The 24,704-nt window shown below is 41.0% G+C and overlaps 1 protein-coding gene across 6 annotated transcripts in view; it reads right to left on the minus strand.

Annotated features, from left to right (window-relative positions):
* LOC126161898 (transmembrane channel-like protein 5) overlaps window positions 1-24,704 on the minus strand; it is a 297,583-nt gene that overhangs the window by 125,260 nt on the left and 147,619 nt on the right. For all 6 annotated transcript variants that reach the window (XM_049918048.1, XM_049918045.1, XM_049918047.1 and 3 more), the window contains exon 8: window positions 14,723-14,871. In XM_049918048.1, the coding sequence (XP_049774005.1) occupies window positions 14,723-14,871 (149 nt within the window). The remainder of the gene's footprint in view (window positions 1-14,722; window positions 14,872-24,704) is intronic.

The raw sequence follows: 24,704 nt of genomic DNA on the forward strand, positions 1-24,704 counted from the left end.
GGGCAAGTTCTTCCTCAAATTAAATCAATTTTCTGCTTTCCAAATAGGTAAATTCCTATATCACTTCTAGCTCTTCTTTTCCAAGTCTTACTCTTAAAGGTTCATACTCTACTTCAATACTGCCTACCACTGCTTTAGTCTTTTTCTTCTTTATTCCCATAGCATGCTGACAACAGAAAGTCCTTTATATTGAGCTGAGGACCTTCTCTAGATCTTCCTTCTTCTCCATGACCACAGCAATATCATCTGCACATTAAAGCAAGTCTATCTTCCACCCATTACTTTCGATCCCCACCCCAGTAGTTTCATGAACTTTGTTTATAGCTTCCTGGATGCATGCACTCAGTATACAAGGAGGGTGAGCAAATTCTTGCCTCATATCATTGCTAAGTTTTGATTCTTGTTCCTGATGAAAATTCTTGATCACATCGACTTCTTTCTTATAAAAACTGAGTGTTGCCTACACGTCTTTGAACTTTAGACCTGTTTTCTTGAGCACTCTTGAACATCTCCTGCCAGATAACATTATCAAATGCCTTTTCATGACAATGTGAGCTAGTTTCGTACTCTGTATTTGCCTTTCAATAAGAAGCCTCAATGCCAGAATCACCTCTCTTGGCTGGCCGAAGTGGCTGCGCAGTTCTGGCGCTGCAGTCTGGAACCGCGAGACGGCTACGGTCGGAGGTTCGAATCCTGCCTTGGGCATGGGTGTGTGTGATGTCCTTAGGTTAGTTAGGTTTAACTAGTTCTAAGTTCTAGGGGACTAATGACCTCAGCAGTTGAGTCCCATAGTGCTCAGAGCCATTTGAACCATTTCACCTCTCTTGTTCCTAATCCCCTCCTGGATCCAACTTGGTGTTCACTCACCATATCCTCCACCATCTCTTCAATTCTCCTCAGAATTATCTTCATGAAAATTTTTTGTAGATGCGATATGTTTAAGATTCAGTACTGTTAACATTTTGTAGCTACCACCTTTTTTCGTGTAGGAATAATGATACATTTCTGAAAGTTGGTTGGTATCTCTCCCTTGTTGTAGAGGGACCTAATGAGTTTCAGCAGCATCATTTTCATGCCATCACCAACTCTCTTGATTACTTCTGTAGAAATGACACCAATACACAATGCTTTGATCTCCTGTGGATCTTCAAAAGCTTTCACAAATTATTCTTGCAGAATGTAGTCTCCTTAGTCATCTTCATCTGCCTCCTCTTCTTATCCTATTACCTCCTGCAAAATAGGCGTTGTGTCATACAATGTAACCTTTCCATCTCTCCATTACATCTTCATCTAACAGCATTTTTTGCTGTATGTCTTCTATTGTGCCCGAGAGTGTTGTTTTGCATTTGTTAAAAAATATGATCGCTGAATGAGATTTTCACTCTGCAGTGGAGTGTGTGCTGATATGAAACTTCCTGGCAGATTAAAACTGTGTGCCGGACTGAGACGGCCAGGAAGTTTCATATCAGTGCACACTCCACTGCAGAGTGAAAATCTCATTCTGGAAACATCCCCCAGCTGTGGCTAAGCCATGTCTCCAAAATATCCTTTCTTCCAGTAGCGCTAGTTCTGAAAGGTTCGCAGAAGAGCTTCTGTGAAGTTTGGAAGATAGGAGACGAGGTACTGGCAGAATTGAAGCTGTAAGGATGGGTCGTGAGTCTTGCTTGGGTAGCTCAGCTGGTAGAGCACTTGCCCGCAAAAGGCAAAGGTCCCGAGTTCGAGTCTCGGTCAAGCACACAGTATTAATCTGCCAGGAAGTTTAATATTATCACTGTTCTGTAGGCTATACCAATTTTTCCATTCCACATATTTTCTTCCATTTCTCTATACATTTCCTCACGAAATCTTTCTTCTGTTTTCCTCACCAATAAATCTATGAGGAGCACTAAGATGAAACAAGGCCCCAGGAGTAGACAACATTCCATTATAACTACTGATAGCCTTGGGAGAGCCAGTCCTGACAAAACTCTACCATCTGGTGAGCAAGATGTATGAGACAGGCGAAATACCCTCAGACTTTAAGAAGAATATAATAATTCCAATCCCAAAGAAAGCAGGTGTTGAACGATGCGAAAATTACCAAACTATCAGTTTAATAAGCCACAGCTGCAAAATACTATCACGAATTCTTTATAGATGACAGGAAAAACTGGTAGAAGCTGACCTTGGGGAAGATCAGTTTGGATTTCGTAGAAATGTTGGAACACGTGGGGCAATACTGACCCTACGACTTATCTTAGAAGAAAGATTAAGGAAAGGCAAACCTATGTTTCTAGCATTTGTAGACTTAGAGAAAGCTTTTGACAATGGTAACTGGAATACTCTCAAATTCTGAAGGTGGCAGGGGTAAAATACAGGGAGCGAAAGGCTATTTACAATTTGTACAGAAACCAGATGGCAGTTATAAGAGTCGAGGGGTATGAAAGGGAAGCAGTGGTTGGGAAGGGAGGGAGACAGGGTTGCAGCCTATCCCCGATGTTATTCCATCGGTATATTGAGCAAGCAGTAAAGAAAACAAAAGAAAAATTTGGAGTAGGAATTAAAATCCATGAAGAAGAAATAAAAACTTTTGAGGTTTGCCTATGACATTGTAAATCTGCCAGAGACAGCAAAGGACCTGGAAGAGCAGCTGAACGGAATGGACAGTGTCTTGAAAGGAGGACATCAGATGAACATCAACAAGAGCAAAACGAGGATAATGGAATGTAGTCAAATTAAATCAGGTGATGCTGAGGGAATTAGATTAGGAAATGAGACGCTTAAAGTAGTAGATGAGTTTTGCTATTTGGGAAGCAAAATAACTGATGATGGTCGAAGTAGAGAGGATATAAAATGTAGACTGGCAGTGGCAAGGAAAGCGTTTCTGAAAAAAGAGAAATTTGTTAACATCGAGTATAGATTTAAGTGTCAGGAAGTTGTTTCTGAAAGTATTTGTATGGAATGTAGCCATGTATGGAAGTGAAATGTGGACGATAAATAATTTAGACAAGAAGAGAATAAAAGCTTTTAAAATGTGATGCTACAGAAGAATGCTGAAGATTAGATGGGTAGATCACATAACTAATGAGGAGATATTGAATAGAACTGGGGAGGAGAGAAATTTGTGGCACAACATGACTAGAAGAAGGGATTGGTTGGTAGGACATGTTCTGAGGCATCAAGGGATCACCAATTTAGTATTGGAGGGCAGCGTGGAGGGTAAAAATCATAAAGGGAGATCAAGAGATGAAAACACTGAACAGATTCAGAAGGATGTAGGTTGCAGTACGTACTGGGAGATGAAGAAGCTAGCACAGGATAGAGTAGCATGGAGAGCTGCATCAAACCAGTCTCTGGACTGAAGACCACCACCACAACAACAACAACAACAAATCTATGGGTTTGTCAATGATGGTAAGCTTAAATTCTGATGAAACACTGGTTAATTATAAATAAATTTTCACTACTTGTGAGATCCTCAATGAAAAACGAGTGATAGTAGGGCAATGAAACTTTGTAGAAACATTTGTAAGGACATGCAGAAACCACTGAAATAAACACATTTTAATTTCCACATGAGAAGGTATGACTTGTTATTTGCGTATTATGTTTAGGTTCCAGGTTACAAATGTTGCTAACTGTGACAACCATCTGCATCAACAGCAGCTTGAAATTGCACTAGAGATATTATTTCACAATTTTTCCCAGCACTTTTTGAGTAGTGGCCATGGAATGTTCATCACCATGACACTGCTTGAATATTGCACATTCCCAAATCATCACTAATTAGAACTTGCAAGTCATGTTTTCAACCCCAGTCAGAAAAAGGACCTCTACACATTCCTTTGATGTGTTGATACTCACAAAGAACAACCACACTATTGTTGCTGTTTTGATAAAACAGCTGTACGAGTAAAGCTCTGCCCACTTTGTCCAGACACATGTTGACTATCTGCAACTGTAATCCACACTGATGTTTGTGTTTCAACTCTATATCACAGTGTCAGTACTGGTGATTAACATTACTAGCAGTGCAAATCTTGCAGTGCACAGTCTGAAAATCATTCCCATAAAGTTGGGTATCCATATGGTAGATAGGTTTCTGTCTACACTGGCTCAAGTAGCAAAAGTTTAATTGTAACCATCCCATATAAGCCACACAATCATGTCAGTGTTTGGTATAATATGTTTTGTGCAACATTCACATATGTTGAAATTCTTCATGGCCATTATGTTCAACTGGACACTCAGAAGAAAAGTGTCTGCTGCAAAATGTAGCAATCTCAAAGTTTGTAAAAACATAAGCAAGCATTCTTGAGTCCAATACTCCGTCTTCTTCCAAGTAGTAGTGTATTTTTATCACAAAACTACACTACTAATATAGTCCTCACCTCTTGAAATGTGTATCATTGTTTTACAAATGTGTACTCACACACTCCAGCAGTGTGAAACTGCTGGCCTCCAACCAACCTGTCTGTGTGCTAGACACAGTGGACTTAGAAACTTGGAGTTATGGTTTGGAGTGTGTTTTCATGTGACAGCAGGAGCACTCTTATGGTTATCCCACACACCTTGACTGCAAATTTGTATGCCAATCTGGTGGTGATCAGACTTGATGAGCTGACATTCAAGAACAGCATTCCAGGGAGTATTTTCCAGCTGTATAATTGTTGTCCACTTACTGCTGTTGTAACTCAAGATTCTCTATAGAGTGCGTACATGTTGCCTTGGACTGTTCGGCCACTAGATCTCTCTCCAACTGAGCACATATGGGACATTGGACAATAACTCCAGTGCCATTCTTAAACAGCATTATCTGTTCCTGTATTTACTGACCAAGTGAAACAGGCATGGAACTCCATCTCACAAACTGACATCCGGCACCTGTACTACACAATGCATGCACATTTGCATGCTTGTATTCAACATTGTGGCAGTTAAATCTGTTATTAATGTAATAGTATTTCACATTTGCAATGGCTATCTCACACTTACATTAACCTGTGATCTAGCAATGTTAACACTTAAATATGTTACCAGGAGTCCCGTTCATGCTGCTGTAGTGAGTGCATCATTGAGTCAAGCACTCTGCTATTACAGAGAGGTGTGTTTTTCCAGTGGTGTGCACACAACTAAGCAGATTGTCATGTTGCTGTTTTAACAGTGACATACAAAGTTGTTATGTATAGCTATGTGCACCACGATGGGCAAAGGCACACACAAGGTGAAGAGGAGGAACTTATGTCAATAGAAGGCACCTTGCAAGGGCAACCTGCACTGACTGAGCAAAGCTCGGTTGCCATGGATGTACTGCTGAGGATAACAACTCTCATTATGACTGGGAAGATGAGTTACAGCTGAGGGACGTCCTGAAGTTCACTGAGCAGGTCACCAGGCAGCCTGAGGTGCCAACCTCCTTCACCTGTTCTACATCCCATACGAGGATGAGAACTGGATGGAGCGACTTGGTGCCCTGGAGGAAACTGCACATGGTAAAATAGGCATGAAGTGTCTAGGTAATGACATTCCTCTCAATGTGGAAGTTGAATCCTGGAGCAACTACAAGGTGCTCTCACCTCTCCTGGACAAATACATCGTCCCCGCATTGGAGAACTTGCTGCAGCAGAAGAAGACGACAACGACTCCAGTCAAGGTACTCCTAAGAGGATTATCCTGGCTGTGGAATGAAGACATCATCCACAAAGGAGCACTACAGGCTGGATTCAGAGAAGTGGCAGTCTGGCTCCACAACAGGATCAACAAGCTGAAACCACCGCTGTTCACCTTAGTGGTGCATGTATCAGGGAATCAGCAGCAGAAGAAGACAGTTGATGCCATCTTTGAGGTGCATAATCTGCTCGAACCTCTGCAAGTCAAACCTCTACCCCTGGGATTGGACACCAAGCCTCAAAGTTTTAGGTGTCAAAGAGGAGGGCATGTGGTGAAAGACTTCCGCAATCAGCCAAAATGTGTAAAGTGTGCCAGCAAACATGCCAGTCACAACTGATACACCACTCCCAATACCATTTCCACTTCTGGAAGCAGTCTTGGTATGCCTTTTGCTGGATTGCGCAAAGCACTGTCTGCAATTTTTTTTTATCTTGTCTATCATTGCAAATCTTCATCGTTTCAATATTTAAACATTGTAACAATAGACCAATGTCTCATCACCAGTTATGATTTTCTTAAGACATCTTGTTCTCATTCGTGAGATCCAAAACCTCTTCACAGATAGCGAGGCAACGTCTTTTGGTCTTGACTCATGAGCCATGGGACTAACTTGGTGGCAACATGAGGCATTCAAAGATGCTGTGTCATGAATTCAGCTGAAATGTTACATTCTTCTGCAATCTCTCAATCAGTCTTCAATTGGCACTCACAGTTTCATTGATATTCCTGATGTGAATGTTGTCAGTAGATGTTGAAGGGTGTCCTGTACGAGGGTCAACTTTAACTTCTGTCTGGCGGCCATTTTTAAGTCATGTGAACCAGTCATAACACTGAGTATGGCTTAAGCCAGGGGCGGGCAAACATTGCACGCGGCTCTTGAGTGCACAGCGCTGCACATGTGCTGCTCGCATGCAGTCATCGACCGGGGCAGTTAGGACAGCTGGCAGGTTGCAGTAGTGTAGTACAAGGCTAAGCTGCGAACATTGATGCAAAGCGACCACAACATAGTGAACATTGTATTTCAAGAACCGGAAAATGCAGAGTGAATTAAGGAAATGGAGAAGTGGAGATTTGTTATCTTTTAAAAAGGAATGGGAGAATCATTTTTTCTTTGTGCAAAAACGTGAAAATTCAAAATGTTTAATATGTGGCAGTATTCTCGCTGGTCAGCGGAAGTTTAGTACTGAATGCCATTATAATAAATTTCACAAGGACGAGTACAATTTATCGTCAGATTCTGAGTGGATGGGGAAATTGACTGACCTTAAGAAGAGCGATCTGACGATACTAGATGAATCTGACGTAAGTTGCTGTTGTTACAAGAGATCTGTGACTTTCTTTCATCATGTCTCTTATCTAACTGATTTAACATTTTATGGAGCACTGTTTTCAATTTTTCAGGACGACAACAATGATAGCCCAGCGGTACGTGCAAGTTATAAGTTTGCGTTTAATATAGCGAGAGCTAGAAAACCATTTGCTGAAGGTGAGTTTATAAAGGAGTGCATCAATGACGCTGCTGATTTACTTTGCCCACCGAATACAAATCAGTTTTGAGCTATCGCTCTTTCTCGGTGGACTGTAAGTCATCGTATAAGTGCCATGGTAGGTGACGTTTACCATCAATTTAGGGGTGCAGTGCAGGAGTTTATTGCATTTTCTATCGGACTTGATGAGTTCACATATATACACATATATTTATGTCCGCGGCATGCACACTTATCTGCACATAACAGAGGATTTTTTAGATATGATATCTTCAAAAAGCATGACCACCAGCGTGGACATCCTAAAAGCCTTTCAAGAAGCTGTCGATTCAGCTGGCTTAAACTGGGAACGTTTGATGTCAGTGTCAACAGACGGAGCACCTGCAATGAAAGGGGAACAAATGGGATTTGTTGGATTACTAAGAAAAAAGCCTCAGCGTACAGAAGGATCATTGTACAGCATCCTCTGCATTTTGCACCAAGAAGCACTCTGTGCAAAAGCAGCGAAACTGGGGGATGTCATGACAGTGGTTATTCGGGCAGTTAATTATTTGAGATCCCACGGGATTACACATAGTTTCACACATATTTAGCCAAAATTGGGGAAGAGTATGATGACATACAATACCACAGTGAAGGCCGCTGGCTTATCCTCATAATGTACTCAAAAGATTTTTTGAGCTGAGAATATCAATAAATCAGTTTTTAAAGGACAAAGGAAGGTATGATCCCAAGTTAGAAGATCCAGAGTGTGTTGCCGACCCTGTATTTTTAGTGGACTTTACCGGACATATGAATGCATTGAACACAAGTTTGCAAGGAGGAAAATCAGCTAATTTGTGAAATGGCTGTAAAGGTACAAGCTCTCACTAGCAATCTTGAGCTGAGGGAACGACAGCTCTCGTCAGCGAATGCACTGCATTTCCCTACTCTGTTTACTGTGCGAGAACAGAAATGCAAAGAATATGTTTCCGTCCTTAGTGGAATAAAAGAGGAATTTCTCAAGCGATTTGGGGATATATCATTTTTTCCCTAAGCTTTTAAATGGTTCTCGAGACCATTTGCTGTTTCTGTAGATGATATTCATCCCAATTTGCAAATGGAATTAATAGATCTACAGGGTAATTCTCGTCTGAGAGACAAGTTCCTTTCGGCAAGACGTGTAATAGACTCTTATCAAGACTTTCCACAGCAAGAGTTTCCTCGTCTCCATCGTGAAGCTGCGAAGATAATGTCAATGTTTGGCTTGACATATGTTTGTGAGAGACTTTTTTCTGTTATGCAAATTAATAACTCTCGGTTAAGAGCAAACATCAGTGATGAAAATTTGCATAACTGTTAGCATTTGTCTGTACGTAGAAAATTTGTTCCAGACATTAAACGTATTGTAATCTCCACCTGCGATAATTAAATAAAATGTATCGTAGGTAATAGGTACTCTTTCAAAGCACAATTTCTTTCACACACTCCTACTAACCTTATGCCTTCATTTAATAAAGCAAGCTAGGAAACAAAATGCATTACAGATGAAGGAGTGGAGAGACTGTATAGTGGGGAGGGGAGAGAAGCAGGTGGTCAGCTTGCCCCTGTGTGCATGCAGAACACCTATTAACTGCACATGAGCAAGAATCCTGCCCGCCCCTGGCTTAAGCACTCATCACCATACACTTCCTGCATCATTTGGTGTGTCTCTGTAGAGGTTTTCTTGAGTGTCATGCAAAATTTAATGCAGATATCTCGCTCCTCTAACTCTACCATCTCAAAGATCACAAACATTGCGACACAACATTCTACTCAATACAGCTACAAAGCAGTAACTAACAGACATATAACAATGAAACTTCCGGCAGCTATGCCTACACTATCCAATCAAAAGAATCATGACACCTATTAATGGACGGTAACACAGGATGTGTCCACTCTTCACATTTATTATGGCTTGAACTCTGCTGGGGGCACTTTCAATGAGGTGTCTGAATGTCTATGAGGGAATGGCAGCCCATTATCCCACAAGAGCTGAAGGTGTTCCATTGGGTTCATATCTGGAATTTTATTGTCCACAAACCATTGCTTCACAGATTATTGTCCACAAACCATTGCTTCACAGATTATTGTCCACAAACCATTGCTTCACAGATTCTGCTTTATACAGAGTGAATTGCCATGCTGATACAAACAATTATCTTCTCAGGCGCATGCAGTATGAAGTATGAAAATCTGTAAAATATGTTCATATCCTTCTGCATTTAGCATTTTCTTAAGCAAAATATGGGGACCACACCTTAACTATCAAAAACGCCCACAAACCTAAATCCAAGACCATCTCTGCCCTTCACTGTTGGCGCTAAACGTCAGATTGCCAAAGGTAAAGCATGCTTAATCACTCCAAATCACTCATTTCCAGTCATCCATTGTCCTGTGGTGCAGCTCTTTATACCACCTCAAATGTTGCTTAGCACCGGCTACAAAAATGTATGTCTTATGGGGAGTTGCTTCACCATTGTACCCCATTCTTTTTAATTCTCTATGCATATCATTGTGTAAGCTTGACTGCTGGTAGATTTTTGGAACTCTCAAGTGATTCCTTCCAATGATTTCATGCAATTTTTTTTACAACCAACCTCTGCAACACATTGACGGTCCCTGTTTGCTAGGTCTGCCTCATCCTTGTTTAACCATGGTTCTTCTTTCATGTTCAGACTTCACAATCACATCATCAACAGTTGACTTGGGCAGCTTCAGAAGGGTTTATTACTCAGGTGACATCCCATGACAAAACAACATTCAAAGTCGTTGAGCTCTCCTGACCAACCCTTCTGCTGTTTTTGCTTCTCTACTTACAACACAATAAACCCCACCTTCTTTTGTACTGACAGTTCTGCCTTTCTTGACATCTAGTGGTCAATTCCAGATGGAGCTGACTATGGCATTTAGATCTCTCTCCTGTTCATACTTTGATGGCCATTCGAACAACAACACCAGGAGGGAAGCAAATCATGAAATTTTACTTAGTGGGTGTATACAGTATAGCACAGAGAATACATGATTAAATTGGTAGGTGATGTGATGGTATGTGCGAAATTTAGTATACAGAGCTGCCATCTCTAGCAGCAACAGCAGCTCGAACCCAGCTGGGTATCAAGTCAAATGGAACTTGGATGACTGACACTGGTATCTCTTCCATGCTGCTTCAACCCTATGCCAGAGTTCATCAGTATTAGTGGTTGGAAAGAGGTGGTATGCCAGTTTCTTGGCAACCCTTGAGCGGTTGGTTTGAGTGGCTGAGACATATGAGAACATACTGGCTAGGACAACAGCTGAACATTTTCTATTGAGGCAGGTGAGCATAGCATGGGCAACATGCTGTTTTGCATTATCTTTCTGGAAGAGTATGTCACGGAGGCCTTGAAGATAGGGCACAGTCAATGGTCTTAACACATTAGGAATGTAACAGCTGATGTCCAAATTACCAGCTATGTGGACCAAAGGTGATCATATTGCAGACTCAATGGCAGTTCATACTATCGCATCATGTGCTGGAGCCATACGATTATGAAAAATGCACATTGACAATTTTTGTTCTCCTCTGAGCCTCCACATATGGGTATGTCCAATCTCATGCTGTATGCACAACAAGGACTCACCTGATAGGACAACAAGGTGGTACTACACTGTCATTGATATTGTTGGATGCACCACTGTTGTTGAATGTGTCTTTGTTGCCACCTAAAGCAAGCTGCAACAAAGGTTGCTATTCTGACAGTCCTTGTCAATACTTGACTTGTTGCAAATAAACCCATTTCCTGACTTAAGGTATGTGACATCACTGTACGATTCTGCATGGTCAAGTGAATCTTAGAACATATTCTGAGCTCAAACATGAGGTATCTCGAACAGAATGACCTTCTCAATGCCAACCAGCATGGATTCCAAAAACATCAATCATGTGAAACCCAATTTGCACTTTTCTAACATGATACACTGAAAGCCTTGTATCAAGGTAGTAAGGTAGTTGCAGTATTTCTTAATTTCCGAAAAGCATTTGACTCGGTACCACACCTGCACTTACTGTCAAAAGTATGATCATATGGGGTATCAACAAATCTGTCACTGGACTGAGGACTTTTTGGTAAGGAGGAGGCAGCAGGTTATCTTGAATGGAGAGCCATCGTCAGACATAGAAGTTACTTCAAGGTGCGCCCCAGGCAAGTGTGTTGGGGCCCTTGCTGTTTATGTTTTATATTAATGACCATGGAGAGAATATCAATAGTAACCTCAGACTTTTTGTAGATGATGCAGTTATCTGTAATGAAGTACTATCTGAAAGAAGCTGCATAAATATTCACTCAGACCCTGGTAAGATTTCAAAGTGGTGCAAAGATTAGCAACTTGCTTTAAATGATTGGAAGTATAAAACTGAGTACTTCAGAAAATTAAAATAAAATAAAATAAAAAATAATGTAGTATCTTATGCCTATAATGTCAATGAGTCACTGTTATAATCAGCCAGTTCATATAAATATTTGGGTGTAAAGTTTGGAGGGATATGAAACAGAATTATCATATGGGTAAAGCAGGTGGTAGACTTTAGTAGAATACTGGGGAAGTGCAATCAGTCTACAATGGAGACTGCCTACAAATCACTCATGTGACCAGTTCTAGAATATCGGTCATGTGTGTGAGGCCCATACCAAATAGGGCTAACAGGGGATATTGAAGATATACAGAGAAGGGCAGCACAGGTGCTCACAGGTTTGCTTGATCCATGGGAGAATGTCACAGAGGTACTGAAGGAACTGAACTGGAAGACTCTTGGAGAAAGACTTAAAGTATCCCAAGAAACTCTTATTAATAGTGTTTCAAGAGCCAGTTTCAAATGATGACTCTAGGAATATACTATAATCCCTTCAGTATCAATCACATAGGGATCATGAGGATAAGACAGAAGAATTACAGCATGCCCAGAGGTATTCAAACAATCATTCTTTCTGCACTCCATATGTAGATGGAATGAGAAGAAACTCTAATAACAGATACAGTCGATGTAGAACAATGGGTGTATCCTCCGAGGCACTACTCATGTTGGGACATTTAGATCCTGCATGGTGTTGAACAAGGTCTTCCCGAACCCACTGATTCCATGTTTACTTAACAGTTGTGGGAGCCCAACCAAATCAATAAACAATCACAGGATGATGAACTGCAGTCTCAATATACCACAATCATCAAATTCTGACACGTGCTGACGGATGTTTTTGTTTCTTACATGAGGCATAACACAACGCAACTGCATAATTTTTTCTTACACACAGAATGTAGATAATTGTTACTCCTAACTATTTCATGTATTTACACTGAAATTCAAATCAGCTGCATATACAAGCATGTAGTACACCTAATGCCAGTTTAACAATTGTTGTACGCAACCTTCACTGTATTGCAATTTGATCCAGCAGTGTATGTTCCACTTCTCGTTTTTTCTAAGACACATATTCTGCCACTGAGATAACTGGAGCTTTGATTTAACATTCTATCCTATTCATCATTAACAAGTCATGGCACAAATTTGTTGAACTCACCCCTGTTTAGACTATGTTTGGCAAAATTTTGCAACAAGTGTAATACATTGATTAATATCACAGTCACTGTGGACACTCATGTATGGTTTACCAAAGCTGTAGCATAACAGCTATACAGATATGTTTAGTGACGCAAATTATCTTATGACTTTTTCTGAGTGTATGTGATATCCCAGTATAAGGACACCAACAATGGAAATGTACTGAAAGAGGAGGCAAGGATGGTAACATCTACCAGCTCCCAAGCACGATGCTCATAGCCACATAAGGTTCAACGGTGACAGTTTTTAGTGGCAGTCTTGGATTTCAGTTCACTGTTGTTCTAAATAAATGAGATTAAATGGTAAGTTTACCACACAGTATGGTCATGTTAAAATTTTAACCAGTTTAATACCAACTGTGTGTCTTTGATCAATTGCACAGATTCATAATGTGTCAATTCAGCAAGCAACCAATTCATATATCAGACCTCAGAGGATGTATGTAGTGCTAACTAATGACAATGGTTGCCAACTTACTCACTCATGTACATTCTACTAATGTTAATGACTTAGGAGTAGTAGTTTGTATTTTAAATCAGCACAGTGAAACCACACATGGCACAGGATAAAGTACACACTGCTACCTCCCATAACACTTAACAGTGTGGTTATGTTTGGAAACACATGTCTAGCTCCATTTCACATAAATCTGCATTTACACCACTAAAAATTAAATTTTTTTGGTATTAACTTAAGCAATAGAAGGTCATGTGTGAAGCATATTGCAAATTAAATGGATTTTTAAACTAAAATGGATATCTCTTCAAGAGAGTTTCAGAAGCCAAAGAAAATATAATTATATCACTGGGTAGTGTTTAATATATTAAATCATTCCCAGTCATTATTACTTATTGTTTGTTACGCAAATATAAGACTAGGGTGGGAAACAATTTCGACAGTCTGTCAGTTCTGTTGTTGAAGGAAATAAATTGAAACCTGGACAACAATTTCAATCTTGTTTATGTGCCTGTTGACCATTCAGTATCTCAACAATGTGGTAAGTTGTTACCTTTATCCCTTCCGCTATTTTTATTCCACTGAGGACTTACCATTAGTTATCATACATTGTTCTTCGAAATTACAGTCAATAATACACTGAAACAGGAATTATTTTATGTGCAGTTAAGACGTACCGTTAACATGTTATGTTTAATAACAAAATAAAATGAATGTTTAAGACACAGGCTTCATATAATAACAAAACAAATAACATCCAAACAAATGTTACAATGATTTAACACCGAGCCAATTCCATGTTTATGGTTAAACTTTCTGGAACATTTGGTCCTATTTACACTCAAAAACTCTAATCAAAACTTCACTTCTGGGGCCTGTTGCTAATCCTAAATAGATGAGTTTTCGCTGGTGATCTCTACACTACCTGGACGTAGAATTCTGGTCTCTGAGTATAGAGCTTCAGTGCGAATGCAGATTCCTGTCATCTGCATCATCTATCATGTTGCAGTTAGTCCAAAAAATTCCCGATGGTCTGTGTATAATAAACAATTATTTACTTATTTATGGTTTTGAACCTTCAGCCAGCATGCAATGTAAAAGGCTGAAATAGGAGCAGAATCAAGAAGTATTATCTTTTGGTGTTCTAGTGATACGTTGCAGCAACCATAGTGTAGTTATGCAAGAAATAAAATACAAGCACCTTTGACCAACACACCCAGACAACTGGAGTTCATCATCCAGGCAGTATAGAGATAACTGGTTTCTTGCATTAGTTCTTTGAGGTGAAATGGAAGTAACTGGCTAGTGTAAGCAAAGCAAGCATAAAAAATGGGCTAAACACAATACAAAAGCTAACTTCCTTGAGACAATCCCTCTAGTCTCTTTCTTTCTTGGTTGACTAATTTTGGCTACTGATGTATATAGGTGCATGTATTACTGGTAACATGCTGAAAGAAGACCAAAGAAATAACATTAAAGAATAACAACAATACATAATTACTAGACCTACCTCAATGATAGTGCAAGAAATGCCAAACCAAAGCAACATGCGGTAGTGAAGAAGTACGCCAGTGGCATGCTGTATTCCACATTGGGGAAAACTGAGAATGATGTGTTGGTGTAGTGGCCATAATACAAAATGCTATTGGTGAAAGAACCCTAAAATATTTACAAAATGTTATATAGTACATATGACTGGTGTTTTTTATAGTTATCTGCAGAAATTAATACAAACTGCTACAACACAAACGTCAAATGATGATGCTACATAAAGTGATATTCATAAACAAAAACTACACACAATAAAGCACCAGAACTTCTGTGAACATATATACATGGTGGCAGTCTATATCTTCAGCAGCACATCTACTGTGCAAAGCACTCTTCAGTGTATGGTGCAATGTGCTTAAAATACAGCCATACCTTTCAATGTTACAGCCACTCCATCCACATGTTCAGGTTTAAGCAAAATAATCCTCCGTATGCTATAATAAACATGTACATCTTATTACTACTGATGTGACCATTATTGCCAAAGAAGATGAATGTTCTACATTCATGAAATGTGTTTTGGATTAGTATTTCTCATAACATGTCATTGATCTTGCTCTGAAAATTATATAAGCTAATATATGTCTATCGTAAATGAAATGATGCTGTAATAAATCCTTACTGTAAAGGCATATGTCTTCAATGTTATATCTGAAGTATATTGTGTATTAAATGGAACAAATTCAACGAAATAGCACTATTACATCCAGTGAATTAATATTCATGGAATTCCAACCCAGGATACAAAAGTTTGCAGCAAACCATCAACATAACTTTGAGTTTAAAGTCATGTTATGGTATTAATGCCAGAAAATTAATTTTACATCAGAAGGACACCAAAAACATGTATCCACATGATGAATCAAATTTCTTATTTCTGCATAGGTCACTAACCACACCAGGCACTTTCTTATTAATATGACTTTTACGTACCATAATAATGAAAAAGAACACCTATATTGTACAACATAAGCTTATCCCCAACTGTTTCAGAGCAAGATTAAATATTCCATAATTGTCTTAAATTGATTGTGTTTGCCCATTCTTAATCAAGATCCATTTCCAAGCAGTTTCCTCATTCCAACATTTATAACAGATGTACAACAATTATTCAGAAAGACAAGAATATTTTGCATAGTATCCTATGCAGTTTCTTTGTGACACTCTGTGGTCCTTATCTGCATCCTCAACATTCAGATACTTGCCAAGCGCTGTTTGTACTGAAGATTCTCTTTTTGATGACAGTACAGAGCTATGATAACAAATGAGGCGAAACAGCAAGTCCCAATGACTACAATGTAAGACACAGTGTAAACTAGTTTTAACCAACACCAAAAACCTTACGTATGTGGCCAATGTCCAGCAGCTGTATACAATGCTTAAGAAAACCCGAATACTTGCTCATGACACTAAAAGATGACTACTGCTTTCCATAAGATATGTATGTATAATGTATAATGAAAGAGAAGGTGGACTACATCATTAAACAGAATCAATACTCCAGAACGAAATTTTCACTATGCAATGGAGTGTGTGCTGTTGTGAAATTCCTGGCAGATCAAAACTGTGTGATGGACCGAGACTCAAACTCAGGACCTTTGCTTTTTGCGGGAAAGTGCTCTACCAACTGAGCTACTCAAGCATGACTTACAACCTGATTTCACAGTTTTACTTCTGGAAGTACCTCGTCTCCTACTTGGCAAACTTCACAGAAGCCCTCCCGCAAAACATGCAAGCTAGCACTCCTGTAAGAAAGGATATTGTACAGGAAGTTTAGCATCAGCTTACGCTCCACTGCAGAGTGAAAATTCCGTTTTGGGAAGATCCCCAGACTGTCACTAAGCCATGTTTTCACAATATTCTTTCTTCCAGCAGTACTAGTCTTGCAAGTTTCGCAGGAGAGCTTCTCTGAAGTCTGGAAGGTTGAATGTGAGGTCTGGTGGAAGTAAAGCTGTGAGGACAGATTGTAAGTTGTGCATGGGTAGCTCAATCAGTGGAACACTTGCCTGTGAAAGTCAAAGGTTCCAAATTCAAGTCTCAGTTTTAATCTGCCAGGAAGTCTCAGAATCAATACTTCACAATTAGCAGCACACACCGAGACCAGATCTATCCTAGACAGACATGTAAGTAATTCTCACTCAGTATCTATTACCACAAACTATGTCTGGTAAGTACCATAATAAATGAACACTATGTGACGATCAGCCACATCAAGTCTTGAATGAAATTTTCTCTGAAATTTTACATTACTGTTAAATATGTGCTTGTTTGATGCCACAAATTCTCAGATATCTAGAAGAATAGCAGCTGCTCTTGGCATTCTTGAGATATTGTATACTAGAGTCATAGAATACTTCAGAAAGGAAATGAAAACCCATGAACTGGTAGCATGAATAATCACCATAAATGACAGAAAGTCCAGAAAATGTCTTAATTGTGTAAAGTGATGACAGTCTGTGCTTAGTATAATTTTAAAGGATCTCTGTGAGTCAACAGTGTCCCACAGTATAATCATATGCCTATGAGTATAATGCTAATTTTTTACATACACATCAAGCTATGCAGAACCACAACAGATACTATCTCTCTCACTTCACTTGCTGCCGAGCCACAATGCATGCTACGTCCTATCAGACAGACATCTTGGATTTCATCAGAAACAACTCATCATCATCTAAAAAGACCAAATTCGTCAATTTCAGACTTTTATTATGAGACAGCATGGAACATATTGCTGATGAAGATTTTTCGGGTGAAAAGAGCCCCCAAGATGCTGTCCTGGACTATGTAAATCATGAGTCAATAGTGTTAAAAGAGAATATAAATAAGGTAAGAAAAGATAGATTGCTACTTACCGTAAGGAAGGCATGTCAAGTTGCAACAGGCACGATTAAAAGACACTCACATATAACTTTCGGCCACAGCCTTAGTACAAAGTTACAAACACACACGCGCGCACACATGGCGCGCGCACCCGGACACATACGCAAACGCGGGCACACAGGCGCGCGCGCGCGCACACACACACACACACACACACACACACACACACACACACAATCACGCGCGCACTCACAAACACGCGCACACACACACACACACACACACACACACACACACACACAATCACGCGCGCACTCACAAACACGCGCACACACACACACACACACACACACACAAACACACACACACACACACAAATGCGCGTGCGCGCTAACAAACACACGCACGCGCGCTAACAAACACACGCGCGCGCGCGCTAACCAGGCACGCGCACCCGGGCACACGCGCACGCGCGCGTGCGCACACTATTGCCATCTCGCAACATCTCAGACCCGAATGCAACATTACGTAGGGTGTAAGCAGCAATCAGCAAGGGGTGGGGAAGGGGAAGGGGAAAGGGGAAGGGAAGGGATGGTATTGTACAGGTGGGGGGAGAGACAAACGCTATCCGGTGGAGTGGGCAGGGACTAGACAGCCAATAGGCACAGCGTCAGGAGGCTGTGGGGCACGGAGGTGGGGAAAAAAACCAACAAAAAAGGAGAAGAGTGTGGAAAGATGGGTGGACGCATTGGCAGAGGGCTGCAATTAAACAGGGTGGGAAATGACAATGGGAAGGAGATGACTGGACAGAGTGGGCGGAAATGGATGGCGGGCGTGGGGACGGTATGTTACCGTAGGTTAAGACCAGGATAATTACGGGAGTGGAGAATGTGGTGTAAGAATAACTTCCATCTGTGCAGTTCAGAAAAGCTGCTGGTGGAGGGAAGGATCCAGATGGCTCGGGTAGCAGGGCAGCCACTGAAACCATGTTCAGCTGTATATTGCACCACAGGATGGTCTGCTTTGCTCTTAGTCACAGTTTGGCAGTGGCTGTTCACCCTAGTGGACAGCTAGTTGGTACACTTACTAATATAAAAGGCTGTACAATGATCGTAGCAGAGCTGGTCAATAACTGCTTTTACAGGTGACCTGGCTCCTGATGGTGTAGGATAAACCCGCGACAGGACTGGAATGTCGGGTCTTCAACAGGGATATGATCCTTGTGGCAAGGGGTTGGGATTGGGAGTAGTATAGAGAAACTAGGATGTGTGGAGGTTGGATGGGCGATGGGACACCACTTTAGGAGTGGTGGGAAGCATCTCAGGTAGAATGTCCCTCATTTCAGGGAATGATAATAGGTAATCAAAGCTGTGACAAAGAATGTGGTTCAGTTGTTCCAGTCCAGGTGGTACAGTAAAAAGAAGAGGACAATCCTTTATGGCTGGTTGTTGGAGGTGATGGTAGGATTGGGGTTGTGAAGGGAAACGGCATGGGAGATCTTTTTTGTGGACTAGATCTGGGGGATAGTGCCTGTCTGGGAAGGCCTTGGTGAGACCCTCAGCATATTGAGCAAGGGAGTTTTTGTCTCTGCGGATACACTGTCCCTGGGTAGCCAGGGTATATGGGAGGGATATTTTGGTATGAAAGGGATGACAACTGTGAAAATGCAGGTACTGTTGGTAGTTAGTGGGTTTAATGTGGACAGGGGTGTGGATGGAGCTATCAGATAGGAGGAGGTACCAATGAGACGTCCAGGATTGTTAGGTTTGTGTATTTTAGTGAGCATGTAGAAGGTGGGTGTGTGGAGTGTCATAGGGGTGAGGAGGGAAATGGATTCAGGGAAGATGTTCTGGGAAGGACCTAAGGCTTTGAATAGGGATTGGAGTTTGTGTTGGGCTTCTGGGATGGGATCACTCTGGCAAAGTTTATAGGTCGAGGAGTCAGGCAACTGGCAGAGGCCTTCTGTCAGGTAGTCACTGCAGTTCACGATAACAGTGGTGGAACCTTTGTCTGCAGGTAGGATGATTATGTCAGGATTTGTTTTGAGGTTGTGTATGGCTGCTATTTCTTCTACTGAAAGGTTGGTGTTCTGAGGGAGGGACTTGGGAAAGGATGGTGAGTTTAAGTGGGGCTTTAGGAATTCCTGGAAGGTGATGGGTGGGTGGTTAGGTGGGCAGGGGTGGGGGGAGGCGGGGGGGAATCATGGTTGGATGGTGGTATGAACTGCAGGAGGCAAGGTTCAATTTTTGAATTAGGGTGGTTTTGGTTGGAGGTATTGGTGACAAGGAACTGCTTCCATTACAGGGATCAGGAGAAGGAGAGTAGGTCTCTGACAAGTCCAGCATGGTTAAATTTGGTTGTAGGGCTAAAGGTGAGGTTTTTGGATTGGTCAAAAGCTTCTGTGGAGCCCAGGGTTTTGGTGGAAAGGCTGACAACAGTGCTACGGGAATGTTTTGACACTGGATTTGGTGGATCATCAGTAGGGAGTTTTGGAGGAAGTGGAAAGTTGAAAAAGGTCAGGTAGGTAGTGTTCAGCTGCAATGAGGACTGGACGAAGAGAACCACTGTGGGTACGATAGTGGTTAGATAGTGGTGTCCCAAAGCAGCAGTAGGATGTCAGCAGATTGGATAATTTATGGAGGTGGTGTCTGGAATGTTCATCCAGGTGCTGGAGAGCAAGGGATTCAATTTCAGATATGTCATTTATGGAGTAAGGATTGCAGATTAGTAGTATCTTGCACAGGGAGAAGAAATGGTTCTGAGATGCCCGTGCAATGGAGATGTGTTTTTGTAGTACCAGGTTTGTGGGTACCAGAGATTGGCAGAATCTAAAAAGGTGCAAGTTATTGTGAAAGGTGGGATGGGATCTAGAAAAAGGAATCTTTACAGTTAGGCTGTTTGGGGGGATTCTCTGCTTTAAGCAGCATTTGACAAACAGGATGTGGGACTGAAGTCCAACACAAACTCCAATCCCTCCCTACAGCTAAGGTCCTTCCCAGCACATCTACCCTGAATCCATTTCCCTCCTCACTCCTACGACACACCCCACACACCCACCTTCTACATGCTCACTAAAATACACAAACTTAACAATCCTTGACGTCCAATTATGGTTGGTTATTGTGCCCCCACTGAAAGAATTTCAGCGCTCATTGACCAACACCTCCAACCAATTACCTGCAATACAGCCTCCCATGTCAAAGACACCAACCACTTCTTTCACTGACTCTCAACCGACAACTACTTCTCATTTGAAGGGAAGATATATAAACAAATCCATGGCACAGCCACAAGCACCCGCATGGCACCCTCTTATGCCAACCTTTTTATGGTCCATCTAGAGGAGAGCTTACTAGCCACCCAAAACACCAAACCCTACTCCAGTTCAGGTTGATTGATATCTTCATTATCTGGAACCAGGGCCCTTCATTCCTTCACAACCTGAACACCTTCTTTCCCATCCCCTTCATGAGGTCCTCCTCAACCCCGTGTGCCACCTTCCTAGACGTTGACCTCCTCCTCTATGATGGTTCCATCCACACCTCCTCCCACATTAAATACACCAACCACCAACAGTACCTGCATTGTGACATCTGTCATCCCTTTCACACCAAAATATCCCTCCCATACACTCTGGCCACCCAGGGGCAGTGTATCTGCAGTGATAAAAACACCCTTGATCAGTGTGCTGAGCGTCTCACCAAGGCCTTCACAGGCAGGCACTACCTCCAGACCTAGTCTGCTAATGGATATCCCATGCCATTTCCCCTCACAACACCAATCCTCACACTGCCCCAAAACCAGCCACAAAGGAGTACCCCCTCTGTCACCTCGTATCATGCAGACTGGAACAACTGAAGCACATCCTATGCCAGAGCTTCGATTACCTATCATTTTGCCCTGAAATGAGGGACATCCTATCCGAAATACTTCCCACCCCTCCCAAAGTGGTATTCTGTTGCCCACCCAACCTCCACAACATCCTAGTCCATCACTATGCACTCCCAATCCCAACCCCTTTCCACAATGATCAAAAACCTGTGGAAGACCCAGGTGCAAAATTACCTAATCCACCCACTCACCACTTCCTATTACATTGCTGTCACAGGTTTATCCTACCCCTTCAGGTGCCAGGCCACCTATGGAAGCAGCCATGTCATTTACCAGTGCTGCTGCAATCATTGCACAGTTTTTTTTTTTTTTTTATATACTGGTATAACTACCAATCAGCTGTCAACCAGGATGAACGGCCACTGCCAAACTGTGGCCAAGAACAAAGTAGACCACCCTGTGGCGCAACATGGAACTGAATATAACACCCATGACTTCAATGGCTGCTTCTCTACCTAAACCATCTGGATTCTTCCCTCCACCACCAGCTTTTCTGAACTGAACAGATGGGAGTTATCCTTACAGCACATTCTCTGCTCCTGTAATTATCCCAGCCTCAACCTACGGCAACATACTGTCCCCACACCCTCCACTTAGAAGTATCCACCACTTCTGTCCTATCAGCTCCTCCTGATTCTCATTTCCCTCCCTGTTTATTTGCAGCACTCTACCAACACATCTGCCCATCTGTCCCTGCTTCTCTCCTTTTTTGTTCTTTTTACCCCACCTCCTTGCCCCTCAACCTTCTGACGCTGCACCTGTAGGCAATTTAGTCGCTGCACAGTCCACCACACAGCATTCGTCTCCCTCCCCACCTATACATTACTATCCCTTCCCCTTTCAGATTGCTGTTTGTATCTTGCGTGACAATGCATTCCAACCCAAGATGCTGAGTTGGCAGTCGTGTGGGTGTGCTTGCTTGCTTGCTTCTTGCTTGTGTGTGTGTGGGGGGGGGGGGGGGGGGGGGGGGCATGTGCACATGTATAGTTTATCTTTTCCTACATTGTTGATATTCCTACCTGAATTTTCTAAAGCTTGATTGTATTAAAAGAGAAGTATTACTGAAAGAAGTGACAAAGTGTGAGCAATTTCATAATATTCAATGTAACTTTCTTGATAATCAACTGAAAGTATGTAGTAAATTGTTTGTATTTTCCATGATTAATAAACAACTTTATGTGATACAACATTCTTTAAACAGCACATGAACTTTTACAACTGCTGTTTCTGTAATGGAGTACAAACAACTTTCCTTTACAATACGAACTCTGTGGTCTGGCTTTATTATTTTATTCTCCCCAAATTAATTTCTATTATAGATCACCATTTTTATATATCTTACATGTCACTACTTTGGCGGTCAATTTTGAATTTTAGTGTAGCATCACTGGCATAATAGGGCACACTGTTATGAAAAATGTAATACTCACAGTTATATTTTCTATAAATGTACTATCAGAAGCAAAGCGTACCAATCAGTTGCAAAATTACCCTTTACCATGTTTCCAACATTTATAAATATGTCTTCTTCAGAAGCAAATATTGACAATGTAAACAGTGTAAAAATGATAAGATAAATATATATGTGTCACACCCAATAAAATCTCATAATGGATACAATAAAATTATTGAGACTTACTGGGTTACAAGTTGTGGTGGAGGTATGTTAAACCATGTCCAAAAGGCATCAGTCAAACAGTCAAATATAAAATTTCACCTCCATAATGATGCATAACATGGCTGTTGTCATTTGGTATTTCCTCATCAATGTACAGTGGACTAGTTTCATGTATGCAGAGCTTGGGCTAATGACAGCTTCTGGCAAGAGAGGGCACTAGTAGTATGCACAAGGAGGGTGCACCATAGTGAATGAACATTATCAAGCTAAATTTGCTTAAAACATTAAAATTAAGACAGTAAAAACCAGATCACATTTAGCTGTGTATACATTTAAAATTAATAACATTGCAACAAATAAGGTACCATCTAAAAACAGTCATTGTGGTAAAAACAAATTACACAAACCGTGAGAAACCAGGGTGAAAGGGGGAGGGGGGGATGACAGTACAGGAATCATGGCTAAAGGAAGGGAAGGAAAGGAAAGGGAGAGATGGAAGGGGGGGGAGGAAGGATGTAAAATGTGTATAACTCATATAAATAACATGCGTAAAAAAACTGTGCTCATCAAACCTCTAGAAATACAGTTACATCATGACAAAGAAGAAACACCAATACCACTAGTATTAACAGCTAAGGAAAATAACATATCGAATAGTCATATGGAAGATTGATCCACTTCTCTGTTATATTAATGAAAGTCAGGTTCTGAAACTAAGTAGAAAATTTCTATTTTAGAGTTGCACCTACTCATTTAAAATAAAACCACCTTCGTGGACAAAATGTTAAACACCTCTAACTCTTCTATCAGGTCAAGCCAGTGTAACCTTTACTTTCTTTATGTGAAAGTTCTAAGTCTTCTAGAGATTTTTAATCGTTTTGTTCACACAGATGGATCCATTTTAAATGAACAGGTGCAAATCAAAAATAGAAAATTTCTACATAGTTTCAGATCCCTACGTTCATCGATGTAACAGAGAAGTGGCTTGATCTTCCATATTGACTATTGGATATGTCATTTTCCTTGCTGTTAATGCTTCATCTTCCATATGACTAATGGATAAGTTATGTTCCTCATCTCTTAATGCTAGTGGTACTGGTGTTTCTCCTTTGCTACGATGTAAATATATTTCTAGAGGTTCGATGTTCACTATTTTTCATATATGTGATTTATACACATTTTACATCTCCCCCCCCCCCTCCCCCACCATCTCTCTCCGCCACATCTTTCCTTCCCTTCCCCTAACCCCCATTCCTCCCCTTCCTCTATCCCCCATTCCTCTCCCCCCTCCTCCTCCACTGCGGTCTTTACCCTACTGGTCCCATTTAAGTTTTCTTGCAGTTTGCGTGATTTGTTTTTAACACTTTTAAATGGTAACTTATTACCTATTGCCACTTTATTAATTTTAAATATGTGCACAGCTAAATGTGATGATTTTTAAAGTCTTAATTATAATGTTTTAGGTAAGTTTAGCATCATAATGTTCATTCACTATTGCGCACCATCCTTGAGCATACTACCGGTATTACGACCTCTCTAGCCAAAAGCTTTCCTTAGCCCAAGCTTTGTGTATATTAAACTATTGCACTAGCTGTACATTGTTGATGAT

The sequence above is a fragment of the Schistocerca cancellata genome, chromosome 2 (genome assembly GCF_023864275.1).
Source record: "Schistocerca cancellata isolate TAMUIC-IGC-003103 chromosome 2, iqSchCanc2.1, whole genome shotgun sequence".
Lineage (NCBI taxonomy): Eukaryota > Metazoa > Arthropoda > Insecta > Orthoptera > Acrididae > Schistocerca > Schistocerca cancellata.